Below are 16263 nucleotides of genomic sequence, written 5' to 3'. Positions count from 1 at the left end.
ATGCAAATGAAAAGGAACATTGATTTTTTTTTTTAATAAATCTATTAAAAGGTTGAGATTGCATATGCAAATTAGGATTCAGAATCGGTTCGGACAGGCACAAGGATTCAGACGCATACTGAATCGTGAAGTGCATCCCTAGAATAAACCGCAGTTAAAGGCTCCCATCCCCAGCAGCCTAGAAACACAATGATAAAAATTGAATAAAAACTGGATAAAAGGAACAGAACAACATGGCTTCCTATAGAAATAATTCATCTCTGCCACGTCCAATTACACATGCAAAAAAAAAAAAAAAAAAAAAAAAAGAATAGATCCGTTTCAGGCAATAAAAAGCCAGGCATGTCCATGCAGAATTCCCAACCTTTTAATGGATTTATTAAAGAAAAAAACAACAATAAAAAAAAAAAGAATCAATGTTCCCTTCCATTTGAATGTCTATAAACAAGATAATAGAAGGAGGGCAAACAAAGTTGGTTTCCTAATGGGAGTGTAACGTTGCCCTCTTTAGGATCTGCTGCGCTGCTGTTGTTTCCCTGCCAATGAAGTAACACTGTACACCGCCGCTGCTTCTGCTTCAGCTAATGAATGACTAACCAGGGCCAGAGGGGAAATGACATCACCGGGGTGTAAAAAAAACAAAAAAAAAAAAAACGTAAATCGGCATTTGGAAACTTTCTACCGGTTTCACTTACAGTATGTTTCAATAACATTCCGACAAAGACATGTTTTTGCCTTGGCTTCATACTGTACAATGTTCTGCGGCCCGACCTGTACATTGTGACTCACTGCCGTCACCATCTCCCTTGAATAATCATTGTAACAACTGATAACAATGACAAGTCAATTCAATTAGAAGCAAGTGAAGAGCCAAACATCATCAGCTTTTAATAATCCACCCGTTTTTTTTGTTTTTTTTTTCTGTCTATGCAGAGTTGACGACACAATCGCACATGTCAACAGTGCAGTCATGCTTATTGTTCTGCTGGGGGTCGTCACCAGCTTCTGTTTCTAATGCAGCTCAACGGATAATAAAAGAAAAAAAAAAAAAAGGCTGACTCATTTCCTCTAAGGGCAGAGACAGACGTGGAGATTCGGGTAGATTTAGTCGCCTAGTGACAAATCGCCTCTTCGGGCGACTAGTCTCTCCGCAATGCCTTCCCGCCGACTAGAATCGAAATCGCTGGCGGGATGGCACTGGGAATGCTTCACTTTCTGAAGTCACCCGAAGTTTCCCCGTGAGGCAACTTCAGGCGACTTCGGAAAACGAAGGGCTCCGAGTGCCTCTTCTAGCCGGCGGGAAGGCATTGTTGAGAGATTAGTCGCCCGGTCTTCTTCAGGCGACTAATCTCCCAGTAATGCCTTCCCACTGGCTAGAATCTAAATCGCAGACGGGATGGCACTCGGAACGCTCCGTTTTCCTAAGTCGTCTGAAGTTTCCTCGTGAGGCAACTTCGGGCGACTGCGGGAAACGAATCGTTTCAAGTGCCACCCCATAGGCGATTTCGATTGTAGCCAGCGGGAATGCATTGTGAAGAGATTAGTTGCCGAGTGACAAATTGCCTCTTCTTCGGGCGACTAATCTTCCTGCAATGAATTCCCACTGGCTAGAATCAAAATCGTCGGCGGGATGGCACTCGGAACGATGCCTTTTCCAAAGTCGCCTGAAGTTTTCTCTTATGGCAACTTCGGGCGACCTTCGGAAAACGAAGTGCTCTAATTTCTATCCTGCCAGCGATTTAAATCCGAGCGAAGGCAGTTTGGGGAGATTAGTCGCCCGAAGAAGAGCCGATTTGTCGCCGGACTAAAATTCCACGTGCGTCTCTGCCCTAAATGGCGAACATGGATGATATTCATACTGTTTTCTTGATATTTAATCCTTCCACCCCACTCCATTTTTTTTTTGTGCTTCCTCCCTCCCCAAAAAAGATCACAGACCATGTTGAAGTAATAAAATTGAAAAGCAAATAATAAAGTAGTCCAGCAGGGAGAGGTGGGACAGCTGCACAGGAAAGTAAGACAGGAGGAGGGGATATTATAATATGCCGATGGTGGGCGCAACCTGCTAATACTCCCCCCCAACAACGACCTTCTTACAAGTTACAGAATATCAGTGTTGACACCGGTAAAAAGAAAAAGGGGAGTGGGGCGGTTAGAGAAAAATAAATAAATAAAAATTCTAATTCTGGGCACAGGGGGCAATCAAGAACAATCGATGACATGTAACACGAGTAAAATGGTAACGAGGCTACCGATTTGGGATAAAATAAAGAGTTTTCGCTGGACAGAGAATAAAATCCACGAAGGTTGGAACAATATACCATTGAACTCGATATCTATTCCCATCAATAAACCCACCCAAAAAAAAAAAAAAACAGTAAAAATAATTGAGCGTCTATTGCAGGAATGCGAGTACAAGAATAACGTCACAATGTAACTCGATGTATCCAGATAATAATAATATCCTGAAAGGCGTACGGATTAACCCTTTCCCTTCCAGGTCATAACACAAAACACACCGGTGCTATTTTTTTTTTTCGACAATAAGGAGAGGTGGCTCGTAACAAGCAATTTCAGCTGCCCATAAAGAGATGTGGCAAGGGCACGGGTATTTATAATAAACATCCAATGGCTCAACGTTAAGTATCAGGCTGTTAATGCTCAACGTGTTTGTGCTGGTTACATGGGGAGGGGAGTTTGTTCTCGCTCTCTCTCTCTCTGTTTCTTTTTTTCTCTCCCTCCAATCCGCCCAAGATCTGCAAGTTATTTCAATGCCTTTCTCGCACTACCTGACATTTATCACTTTATTCAACTGCCAACGAGGGGAAAAAGGGGGGGGGGGGGAGAGAAGGAAAAATAAAAAATAAAAAAAAAATAAAAAATCGATTTTGATCTGGCAGAGCCTCCGTTTCATAATTTCCTCCCTTTCTTTAAACATGAGAATTTCGGGGCAGGAGAAAGTCAGCGGGTAGTGGAAGGCATAAAGAACACACACACGGGCATGCGACTGGCACACGGGGCGGCTAATCATAAATAGGAGGATTCTTATAATAAAAAACAATGGACCAATAATAGGCATTAGTCATTCTAACACCGTCAGCGTTCCAACACCCCGGGGATTGGGGTTAAACAGCTGGCACTGCATTAACCCTACAGCTGCCAGGGTGCCCATCGATCCTCCCATATCAAGCCTGGTCTGAACGGCGGCCGCAACTTTATCAAATCACAAGCCCACCACCTCCCCGACACAGATGCTGTCATTTTATTCCAGGCTCGGGGTAAATGTCAGTGTTCCAGTACTGACAGTTGCTCAGCCCTATAGACACACACACACATGTATATACATATATATATATATATATATATATATATATATATATATATATATATATATATAAGGATATATGGCAGCCCTAGGAGGCAATATAGAAGAATGCTAGGGATGTGTCACCTCTCCGTGGCTGCTGTTCTTGCCCTTGGGGGTATCTTCTGGGAGGAAATAAAGTTTGGAGCTGGATAAAAGTTGCCGGCTAGTCCTCTCTTCCCACAAGAGCTGCAGCTCCGCTACACAGACGGGCTCGTGGGGTTTGCAGCGGACCAAGAAGAAGTCTCCCAGGGACAGGATCCGCGCTCTGTTCTCCAGGTGGAACTGGAAGGCTTTATAGAAGATGTAAGGTCCATGCAGTCCACAGGAGGATCCGACCCACTGCAAGAGATAGAAAATAACAATCAGACACCTATACAATACCAAGGGGGTGGGGGGGTTTGAAGGGTGGGGGGTGCTGGGTGCTACACACCTCACCCAATCTGCCATGTCCTACTCAATGTTACAATATTGACATTGAAACAAAATATCATAATTTATTTTGTTGTTGTTGTTATTTCCTATTTATCTTTTGTGAGATCCATAGGCTGAAAGTTGAGCAGAAAGTTTGAGGGTGCTGGTGCCTGGGGCAGGTGATGCAGGAGCAGGAGCAGGACAGGAGCAGCAGGAGCAGCTAATAATACCTTGAGTGAGTTGGGCTCCATCTCGACGTTCTGAATTGATTGAACTCAACATTCTCTCCAAACTTGTTGGCTTGAATGGATTGCATCAGGTCCTGGCAGGGCGAAGCCCCGCAGCCGCCCCGCTCAATATAAAACGGTCGCCCATGGCCGCCGCCGGCTCCAAATTAAAAACCGACAGGCGCTAATATTCCCCCGCAGACTCAATTTCCATCCGCCAGCGGAAAAATTCCTCTCTTGCGCCGACTTTCTCCGATAAAATACCCGCAGCGGCGAACACGGCGCCGGAGATCCGGAATCGGCAGTGAAATTCTCATTTGTTGTCCTTTAAAAAATATAACGAGGTTCCCGGTAGTCGAAGACGATGTCCAGCAACCGTAAAGTCGCTTCTGTTCTGCGACAGCCGCCCGCGATTATTTTTCCCCAGCGTTTAAGCGCGCGCGCAGCACTACCGAGCAAGCAGGACCTGCGTGTATATGTATAATATAAAGAACATTTCCTGCAGAGATTCAGGGGCGCTCGTCTCTCCAATGCTGTTTAGCACATCGCTTTTATTAGACGCGCACAGTCGTCTCATCCTTCCATCACACCCCTTCGCTGCCAGATTTCTACTCAATTATAATTGTTATTTTTAAATCAATCAGCAATGGGCTAAAATGAGAGAGATCAGGGCTTGTGTGCAGAGGAGGAGGAGGAGGAGGAGGAGGGTGTTTTATTATATAAACATATAAATATTAATGATTTTGCTTTGAGGGCAGGAAAAAATAGACTCAGCATTGGGAGAAGGAAAAAAAAAAAAAAGATCTGCAGACAAGATTGAATGGACAGCTCTTGTTTTTTTTTTCTTTGCTTGTTTTTTTTTATTATTATTATTTTTTTTAAACAAGCTGCAACAATAAACGATGATGGATCGATCGATAAAGAAAGTGACGAGCCTATCAGACTGCAGGGTTCAACCGCTTTATTATAAGCGCTTGTTTGTTTATTTATAAGGGGGGCGGGGTAATTACTTTATTCTTTTATTCATTGGGTGAGATGTGTGTGTGTGTGTGATAATGGAAGGGAATAGAGACCTTAAAGGAATACTGTAATGGGAATTTTTTTTTTTTTCAAAACACATCAGTTAATAGTGCTGCTCCAGCAGAATTCTGCACTGAAATCCATTTCTCAAAAGAGCAAACAGATTTTTTTTATATTCAATTTTGAAATCTGACATGGGGCTAGACATGTTGTCAATTTCCCAGCTGCCCCTGGTCATGTGACTTGTGCCTGCACAAGAAATGCTTTCTGGCAGGCTGCTGTTTTTCCTTCTCAATGAAACTGAATGTGTCTCAGTGGGACATGGGTTTTTACTAATGAGTGTTGTTCTTATATCTACCAGGATGCTGTTATCTTGTGTTAGGGAGCTGCTATCTGGTTACCTTCCCATTGTTCTTTTGTTTGGCTGCTGGGGGAAAAAGGTGATATCACTCCAACTTGCAGTACAACAGTAAAGAGTGATTGAAGTTTAGCAGAGCACAAGTCACATGACTTGGGGCAGCTGGGAAATTGACAATATGTCTAGCCCCATGTCAGATTTCAAAATTGAATATAAAAAAATCTGTTTGCTCTTTTGAGAAATGGATTTCAGTGCAGAATTCTGCTGGAGCAGCACTATTAACTGATTCAATTTGAAATTTTTTTTTTTCCCATGACAGTATCCCTTTAATAATAATAATAATAATAACTAGGGATGCATCGAATCCACTATTTTGGATTTGGCCAAACCCCCGAATCTTTCACGATAGATTCAGCCGAATACCGAACGGAATCCTAATTTGCAAATTAGGGGTGGGAAGGGGAAAACATTTTTGACTTCCTTGTTTTGTGAACAAAAGTCACGCAATTTTCCTCCCCGCCCCTATTTTGCATATGCAAATTAGGATTCGTATTCAGTTCGGCCGGTCGAATTCGAATCCTGCTGAAAAAGGCCGAATCCTGGATTCGGTGCATCCCTAATAATAATAATAATTGTCTCTTCCCCAGGCATGGCTTCATTTCAGCACTGCTGCCACTGATCATACTGTGGGTGATGTCACAATTGCTAGGCGATCATGTCTTGTGCCCAGCTATAAATATTTGCCTGAGCTTTCAAAAAACAAAAAAAAAATGTTACATTTTTGCTTGCTCTGCATTAAAAAGGTAACTGACATGGGCAATCACACACAAGAGCTTACAATCTAAAATGTTTGAACCTCCCAGTGGCATATCTTTGTGAAGAGTAACGCCAAAGCTGGTCATCGACGTGCAGATATACAAATGTAAAAAAGTGAAAATAAAATGTTCATTGCTAATACTTACTTTGCTGGCAATGACAGCCTGAAGTCTTGAACTCATGGACATCACCAGATTCTGACCAAAGGCTGATCTTTTAGAGGGACTTGGACAAAACAAAAGAGACCAGTGGCCAACAGTATCATGTTTATGGCCTAAAGAAATGGTCGAGGTCAATTCATATCTGTCACTGCTATTCAAGTGTGGCTAAGACGTTTCCTGACCTGTCTCTAACCCAACCCCTTCCAAACTGTCCCCTCTGGTGACATCAAAGACAGTGGGGGGACATGAACCCCAAGTCCACTCTAAAGGTGGCCATACACAGGGAGATCCGCTTGTTTGGCGACATTGAACATTGACGTAGGCGATATCGGGCTATCCGATCATTGGGCCCAATGATCGGATCAGAATGGATGCCAAATGGGCAGTCGGATCATGGGACCGCATCAACGAAAAGATGCGGCCTCGATCCGACGGGATTTCCTAACATGCCCGATTGGCGCCAGATATAATTTGGGAAAGCCCGTCGGGGGGCTCTACACGGGCCGATAAGCTGCCGACTTGGTCTGCAGCTTTTATCTGCCCGTGCATGGGGGCCTTAAAGGGATACTGTCATGAGAAAACATGTTTTTTTCGAAACACATCAGTTAATAGTGCTACTCCAGCACTGAAATCCATTTCTCAAAAGAGCCAACAGATTTTTTTATATTCAATTTTGAAATCTGACATGGGGCTAGACATATTGTCAGTTTCCCAGCTGCCCCCAGTCATGTGACTTGTGCCGGCACTTTTGGATGGAACTTCTTTCTGGCAGGCTGTTATTTCTCCTACTTAATGTAACTGAATCAGTCTCAGTGGGACTTGGCTTTTACTATTGAGTGCTGATATCACTCCAACTTGCAGTACAGCTGTAAAGAGTGACTGAAGTTTATCAGAGCACATGACTGGGGGCAGCTGGGAAACTGACAACACGTCTAGCCCCATGTCAGATTTCAAAATTGAATATAACAAAATCCGTTTGCTCTTTCGAAAAATGGATTTCGGTGCAGAATTCTGCTGGAGCAACACTATTAACTGATGTGTTTTGAAAAAAACATATTTTCCCATGACAGTATCCCTTTAAGGAGGTGAATTTGGAGCCTATATAAAAAATACAACCTCCCTGATAAAAATTGGTCAAATGCCTAATGGCCATAACTTTTTAATTTTGCTAGACTGAACCCTAGCAACCAGATAGCTGATAACATTTCAAAATAAGAGCTGTTGAACAAATATTTAATTTTTTTTTTTTAAAAAAAAATGAAGACCATTTGCAAATTGTGTCAAAATATCCCTGTCTATATCATACTGAAAGTTACTTTAAAGGGGAACTATCCCTTTAAGAAAGCCAGTTAAAGAACAGCTGAGCAAGCTTTGCAATATCAATATACACCTTTGCTCTTTGTACCGCATTGTGGAATATTTTAGAGCAGGAATTTTTGTTTTGAATTTAAATTCTTCTGCAACGTCATTTTTATATACATATTTTTTTTTTGAGCAAATAGCATAAAAGGATTGTGAGGGTAACCAAACCAGTTTCCCCAGAACATAAGAAGTAATTGCTATAATACCTGCAACAAATCCTCCGATGAATTGATTTACAGTCTCGCCTGCAAAAACGACTTTTACATGTCAGTTGGAATGCAGCATTTTTTTTTTTTTTTCAAAGCAAATAATTCCAGGATTATTGTGTTGTAGCAACAGGAGGGAATGAGTTTGGAGTGGAAACGCATCTTAATAATAGTTTATGGGGAAAAAAATCAATTGTGGAAAGTAGTTAAAGGCAGAAATGAAGCAGCTGAGTGGTCGGTGTGAGCCACGAGACAATAAAAAACCAAAAACACAAAGATTTTAAATGTTTTTAGATTTTAAATGTGTATAATTATTGTTCCTAAACCTGGGGCACAGGGTGGTCGGTATGAAGCGAGGTTATTATATAAACACTGGGAAAGTAACTTTAAATGAACAAGAGGTGCATCAAGGCAGGTATGTACAACATGAGCCCTTCCTGCTGTACCTTAAACTACAACTCCCAGCAGCATGTGAGACCTCTAGCTTGAGCTCAACAGCATTTAGAAGGCTTCAGGCTACTCATAGTTGGATTTGTTTACTCTTGGCAAATAGAAAGTGATAAGACACATTAGAGCTGGTACATCAGGCTCTACTGGGAGTTGTTGTAACTGCAACTTATGCACTGACTGATAAAAGATGCCACTTAGATACTCCAGTTGGCAGTTTATTAACCTATGTAAGGACTGACCAACTCAGACACCACCCCAGATCCCTTCAGGTCCGGCCGTATCCACTCAGGGGACGCTGAGATTGAAACTCAAGATTTGTGGATCATGAAGGGGAAGGGGTTGGGTTGCCACCTTCCCTCATTCAAAAGCCGGATGGGGGATACGGGAGGTGACGTCACAGGGGTGTAGTTGTGATGTTGTGGGGTGAGGGGCTGCTATAATATGGTGATTAGTTGTCATGTCATGGGAATCCAGTGGCGGAACTACCGGGGGAGCAGGGGGTGCGAGCGGGCCAGATCCCGCACACCCTCAGGGCCCCCCGGCAACCCGCGCCACTGAAATGCAGGCCGAAAATACGCGTACGGATCATACGATTCACATTGCACACAAACATACCAAACAAACCATACTTGTTATGTCACATGAGCCAATTAACAGACAGAGTTGTGTCTTTTGCTTCAACGCTTCTTCCTGTTACAGTTAGAGCTGCAGTATTTCTGGTAGGGATGCACCGAATCCACTATTTTGGATTCGGCCGAACCCCCGAATCCATCACGAAGGATTCGGCCGAATACCGACCCAAATTTGAATCCTAATTTGCATAAGCAAATAAGGGGTGGGAAGGGGAAAACATTTTTTACTTCCTTGTTTTGTGACAAAAAGTTACGCAGTTGCCCTCCCCGCCCCTAATTTGCATATGCAAATTAGGATTCGGATTCAGTTCGGCCAGACAGAAGGATTCGGCTGAATCCGAATCCTGCTGAAAAAGGTCGAATCCCGAACCGAATCCTGGATTCGGTGCATCCCTAATTTCTGGTCAGGTGATCTCTGAGGCAACACACAGACCATCACGAAATAGTGGTTCAAGGCAAGAGATGTAAAAGGGCAAGATTTACTTAAATATATATTCCAGTTTGGTAAGTTTCTTTAATATGCCACTTAATTTGATATCAACTATCTTTTGCTTAACTGTTCTTTTTGGGGGTATAGTTTTCCTTTAAGTTAACAGGAGCAGCTTTTTGCCACCCCTGGTAACCTACAGGCTCATGGCAGATTGTTCATAGATGAAGTGTTGCCATAACTGAGGAGTTACCAGGGATGATTCGGGGGTATGTGGCAATCCACGTGGATGGTTTTTCTTTTAATGGGCCCCATTTTTCTTGTTGGTAGGGCCCTTCAAACAGGGGAACTAGGTGATCAATGAGCTAAGAACTGGGACCCTCAAGGGGGAGGGGGTCCTGATAACTTAGTAGTATTGGACTTTATGATTCCTACTGGTGGTGAAAACCCTGTTGAAAGAGCACCAGTGTGGTCCTATCTCGATGGGCTTCCTCAGGCCCCAATCACAATTAGATAATTTGATAATCCCATTTGTGGCTCACCACGCTGATGGCCAACAAGTCAATCTCACCAAGTATGGCCATCGTTATTCTAGAAATATCCCCCCAAAACTAGTCCTCCCCCTGCAATTATTCTATTCACTAACCTTGGAGCCAGGTTTAAAAACACACCAGGTTTAAATTTCCAGGGCCAAAACTTCCCAAGAACAATGGAACGAGGCTACTTTGGGGCTCTCTGATTTGTTTTTGTTTTTTTAAAAAAATTCCAACTTCTTTTCTACTTTTACGGCATATCACTAGGTTATAGGTTTCATTTTTATTTTGAAGAATGTAATAAAAAAATAAACTGACCATGAATATGAATAAATCAGAATAAATCAATTAGTGAGTATTAAACAGGTGAGATCTGCCGACATCCGTAATGGAAAGGTTTGTTGACATTTTTCAAATTCGCAAGAAAACAATCCACATCGTTGTTTTATTTAAGCATTTTTTTCAGCTCCTTTTTTGCTTGAAGTAAATTCCGGTAAATCAGGTCCGACTCGCAGATAAACAAACATGACAATATAGAGGGAGAATATGCAGTGGAAGGGATGACAGTTGAAATTTGATCTGTGATAAAATTACAGGATGTTGAAATTATTGCTCGTTAAAAAAAAAAAGCTATTTTTAACGCTTTCGTAATGTTTCACCTCCATTCACGAGGGTCTAATAGAAGCAGGATCCCTTTCTATTCACCTAACGTTATTCCCAATGCACAGTAGTTTTGGGTATTCATTTTTTTTAATATATTTCCAATAATGTATGCGTTTAATTTCACTGTGATGAGCCTTAGGGCTCTTAGGGTAGGACTACACGGAAGTTTTCGGCACGCTGTCGACAAAAAAATAAGGTAAATGAATGCATTGACGGATGAAGTCACAGCGTTGATCTGACGCAACACAACTGTCGGATGCAGACGCAGGGCGCAGCGTCTGCATCCGACAGTCATGTCACATCGGATCAATGCTACGACTTCATCCGATAATGCATTCATCTACCCAGTGGCGGAACTACCGGAGGAGCAGGGGGTGCGAGCGGGCCAGGGCCCCCCGGCAGTCCGTTCGCCATTGGAAACTCGGCCAAATGCGGCCGTACGGAGGGGGGCGGGGCCCGGCTGTGCGTCACGCACCAGGGCCCGCCCCCCTCAACGAACGCTACTGCATTTACCTTATTTTTTGTCGCAGCGCTTCAGATCGCGACGAAAACAACCATGTAGTCCTACCCTAGCAGCTGCGCTCCCCTGCGTTCCAGGTTCAGCCGCAGGGGAGTGCAGGAGTAGACGCACTGAATGCTTTTCAATGGGGCTGTACTAACACAGACGCATGTAAGCGCCGAACGCAGGTTGGGACGGAGCATTTTCCTGTGTTCGGAGCTTACATGCATCTAGGGTTGCCACCTTTTTTAAAATGTTTTACCGGCTGCTGGGGGGCGGGGACACAAAGGGGCGGGCCATGATGTCAAAAGGGGCGGGCCATGATGTCAAAAGGGGCAGGCCGTGATGTCAAAAGGCCGCCACGGACGCTAGAAGAAGTAAAAGAAAAGGTAAGTTCCAGGGGATTGGGGGCAGGCCGAGGGCTCCTTTTAATCGTATTACAAATTTACCGGCAGCTACATTGCCGGTAAATTTGTAATACCGGCCCCGGCCTTGGCAGGTAATTTACCGGCTAGGCCGGTAAAATACCGGCCGGGTGGCAACCCTACATGCGTCTGTGTGAGTACAAAATACAGCCCAATTGAAAAATAATTCGGTGCGTCTACTCCTGCGCTCGGCTGAACGCATGAAGCCGGAGCGCAGCTAAAAACGCTCGTCTGTAAGAGGCCTTACAAGCACTTGACATCTGAACTGCATCTCCGAATGAGCACCAAACAAGATCTGGCTTGTTCCTTTGATATAAGAAGTGCCAATCAAAAGAAAATGACAGAGCTTCGAATTTACTAAAAGCAATAAATCATTGAGCAGGAACGCTCTCAAACCCCCTCACCAGTGCGCTCTCCCGGCAGTCTAATAGGATGTGGCAGATATGTAGATTATCTCTCATCGATCACATTGATTTGCCCATTAGGACACTGATAAAAGGCGAGAGGAACATCGTATTAGCCGCACTTGTTTTTAAATGTGGCTATTAATAAAACTTTATTTTATGATGGCAATGGGGTTCTTAAAGTATGATAAATAAAGCTGGGGAAGCGTGAGAATCTATAAAGACAAAGTCCCTTGCACTTCCACATACCTCCCAACTGTCCCGTTTTTAGAGGGACAGTCCCTCTTTTGACAGCTCAACCCGCAGTCCATCGTTTGTACTGGAAAGTCCAGTTTTTCTCTGCACCGAACAGCCAGAAAAAGAAGCAATCTTCTATCTTAATTGGCTTTTGCCAGAGAGACCAGAACAGCCACAGCTGCAGAGAAGATACTTTTGTAACAATTTCGAGATAAGCAATTGTAACAATATAAGATAACAGGTCCCTTGGGAGAAGTTTGACGCACAGCTTAAAGGGCAATTCACCTTCATTAACAAAACTGTAATAACTGAAAAACACACAGAAATATGTTCAAACTTTCATATCCTGCCAAATTTTGTAAAATGAACATGGTAATTAGGGGGTGTGGCCATAAAAATTGGCGTGGTCCCTCTTTTTGTTTCCAAAATGTTGGGAGGTATGATGTAGTTACACCAAGCAGTGTCGGACACTGGGAAAAAACACAGTGGGCCCCGGCCCAGACCTGCTCCCCCAGAAACACCGGATCCTAGGGAAGGGGTTCCCAGGGAATGCCAGGAGGGCCCTTTATTTTGCATACCCGGTGGGCCCCCAAGGCTCCAGTCCGACCCTGAGTGTCGGACTGGCCCACCGGGATACCAGGAAAACTCCCGGTGGGCCCAGGTGTCAGTGGGCCCTTATGCTGCTAAACATTTGGCCTATTTCATGGCCATTCATCTATTTCTATGAGAACAAAGAGGATAAATAGATGGGAAAAATAGAAGCTACACATTTATTGTTATTTTTATTTTTTATTGGTACTTTTTATAACTCTCCTTTCTGTTCCGACCCTCCCCTATTAATATTCCATATTCTTATTCAAACCAATGCATGACAGATCGCTGACACTGCAAACTGGAGAGCTGCTGAATAAAAAGCGAAATAACTCAAAAACCACAAATAATAAAAAAAGAAAACCAATTGCAATTTGTCTCAGAATATCACTCTCTACATCATGCTAAACGTTAACTCAAAAGTGAACAACCCCTTTAACCCTGCCCTGTCTGCATTGAGATGGAAAATTTTTGTGGTGTCAGATTTCCAGTGCACAGAAGTGCAACATACGCGGGGCAGCTGTGCATGAAGGGGTTAACAGCTGCAGTTACAGTTAAGAGCTGTAATAGGCTGATAGATTAAGGCAAATATGTTTCCACCACTCACATCCTGTTGGGTAATAATACAGTGTGTCCTGCTAACTATGAATGGCCAAACTGCAAAATATGTGATTCAATGTGCTGACATGGTTTCTCAATACTCATTCCATGAGCCAGGATGTGCGAAATCTTCCTACTGGGGCCAGAAGGGTCAATAAGTAGTCATGGGCGAATAAATATGCCTGGCACAAATTCGCGGCACCGGCGAATAAAATCGCCCGTGAAAACGTTCAAATTGCTCGATTTTTTTTCGAGAAAACATTCGAATTGCTCGATTTTTTTGTGAAAACGTTTGAATTGCTAGTTTTTTTTGTGAAAACATTTGTATTGAACGATTTTTAGTGAAAACGTTCGAATTGCTTGATTTTTTGTGAAAACGTTCGAATTGCTCGATTATTAGTGAAAACGTTCGTATTGCACGATTTTTTGTGAAAACGTTTGAATTGCTCGATTTTTTTTCGTGAAAACATTCGAATTGCTCGATTTTTTTTGAAAACGTTTGAATTGCTAGTTTTTTTGTGAAAACGTTCGAATTGCTCTTTTTTTGTGAAAACGTTCGAATTGTTCGATTTTTAGTGAAAACGTTTGAAATGCAAAATTTTTTTATGAAAACGTTCGAATTGCTTGATTTTTTTGTGAAAACGTTCAAATTGCTCGATTTTTTGTGAAAACTTTAGAATTGCTCGATTTTTTGTGAAAACATTTGAATTGAACGATTTTTAGTGAAAACGTTCGAATTGCTCGATTTTTTGTGTGAAAACATTCGAATTGCTCAATTTTTTTGTGAAAATGTTCGTATTGCTAGATTTTTTTGTGAAATTATTAGAATTGCTCGATTTTTAGTGAAAACTTTCAAATTGCTTGATTTTTAGTGAAAACATTAGAATTGCACGATTTTTTTTGTGAAAACGTTCGAATAGCTCGATTTTTTGTGAATAGTTCGAATTGCTCGATTTTTTTGTGAAAATGTTGGAATTGCTCGATTTTTTGTGAAAACTTTCGAATTGCACCATTTTTTCGTGAACGTTCGGATTTCACGATTTTTTTGTGAAAACTTTTGAATTTCAGGATTGTTTCGTGAATTTTCAGATTTCAAAATTTTTCGCTGTTTTGTGAATTTTGCAAGAAATTCACAAACTTTTCGGCGAAGCGAAACGGAAGAAATTCACCCATCACTATTAATAAGCTATTGTCTGACGGCAAGGAGCCCTTAATGTCAGGAAAATTGCACCTGGTCTAAAAATCCTTAGGAACCCATAGTAGTATTTGATGGGCTACAAGACCCACTGCAAATGTTGCAACTTCTATTACATGATGGCTGTAGAATGTGGAATTAAAGGGATTCTGTCATAGGAAAACGCATTCAGAGAATTCTGCACTAAAATCCATTTTTCAAAAGAGCAAACAGATGTTTTTTATATTTAATTTTGAAATCTGATGTTTTTTATATTTAATTTTGAAATCTTAATTTCCGAAGTCGCCTGAAGTTGCCTCACGAGAAAACTTTGGGCGACTTCGGAAATCGAAGCGCCGCGAGTGCATTAGCGCAGGCGATTCTTCATTCAAGCAGGCGGAAGGCAGTTCAGGGAGATTGTCGACCCGCAGAAGAGGTGATTAGTCACCAGGCGACTAAATCTCCCCGAATCTGCCCGTCTGCTCCAACCCTTTGACATTAATGCATTTGGACAATAAAGTCGCCATAAGAAAAAACGCCCATTGACTTCAATGCATTAGGACAAAGAAGTCGCCACAAGAAAAAAACACCCACTTTAACACATTTGGAAAGAAAAAAATCATTGCGCGTAAAATTGTTGCGCATTAAAACGCCCATTGACTTGCAAATTTTTTCACAGTTTCGCAAATTTTCAGGGAAGCAAAACAGGACAGATTCATTCATCAATAGTTACAGTATCAGCTGGCTTCTGCTACATTGTTTCACATTCAGAACCACCAGTTCAGGGGACAGAAAGGAGCTGACAGATACTATTTTCAATATCCATTACCGCTGTAAATCATTTTAAAACTTGTACACATGTGGGACCTGTTATCCAGAATGCTTGGGACCTGGGGTTTTCCAGATAATGGATCTTTCTGTAATTTGGATCTTCATACTTTGTCTACTAGAAAATCATGTAAACATTAAATAAACCCAATAGGCTGGTTTTGCTTCCAATAAGGATTAATTATCTCTTAGTTGGGATCAAGTACACGCGACTGTTTTATTATTACACAGAAAAAAGAAATAATTTTTAAACATTTGGATTATTTGGATAAAATGGAGTCTATGGGAGACGGCCTTTCTGTAATTCTGAACTTTCTGGATAACGGGTTTCCGGATAATGGATCCTATACCTGTACAGGTATGGGGCCTGTTAACCAGACTGCTCGGGACCTGGCTTTTTTTAGGATAATGGATCTTTCTGTAATTTAGCTCTTCATACCTAGGGGCATATTTATCAAGGGTCGAATTTCGAATTGAAAAAACTTCGAAATTCGAATTCAAAAAGACCAACAGAAATTAAGTTGAAGTTTTTTTTTTTTTTGGTCAAATAGGTCAGTTTTCGATCAAATAGGTCTGTAATCGGCCAAATTCGAATCGTATGAATCGAAGGAATAGCACATTCGACCGAATTCGATTCAAAGTTTTTCCCAAATTGACTCCAAATAGGTTGTAGGAGGTCCCCCATAGGCTAAAACAGCAATTCGGCAGGTTTTAGAATGGTTGAAGTTGAATTTCGATATTCGAATTTTCAGATTTTTTTTCAAATTCTTATAGAATTTGGACTATTTCCTAGTCGAAGTACACAATAAATAGCATGAAATTGGAGTTTTTTTCATTCGAACATTTACCTCGACCTTTGATAAATCTGCCCC

At 42.0% G+C, this 16263-nt stretch overlaps 1 protein-coding gene across 2 annotated transcripts in view; it reads right to left on the bottom strand.

The window, feature by feature from the left end:
- Positions 1-4647, bottom strand: part of arid5b.S (AT-rich interaction domain 5B S homeolog) — a 200038-nt gene extending 195391 nt beyond the window's left edge. The window contains exons 1-2 of one of the 2 annotated variants that reach the window (XM_041570338.1): positions 4009-4647; positions 3452-3706 (exon numbers count right to left, since the gene is read on the bottom strand). In XM_041570338.1, the coding sequence (XP_041426272.1) occupies positions 3452-3706; positions 4009-4029 (276 nt within the window). In that variant the 5' untranslated portion in view covers positions 4030-4647. 2 annotated transcript variants of the gene reach the window in all.
- Between the last annotated feature and the right edge of the window lie 11616 nt (positions 4648-16263).

The sequence above is a fragment of the Xenopus laevis genome, chromosome 7S, assembly GCF_017654675.1.
Source record: "Xenopus laevis strain J_2021 chromosome 7S, Xenopus_laevis_v10.1, whole genome shotgun sequence".
Classification (NCBI taxonomy): domain Eukaryota; kingdom Metazoa; phylum Chordata; class Amphibia; order Anura; family Pipidae; genus Xenopus; species Xenopus laevis.
This window is presented reverse-complemented; position numbering and strand designations above follow the sequence as displayed.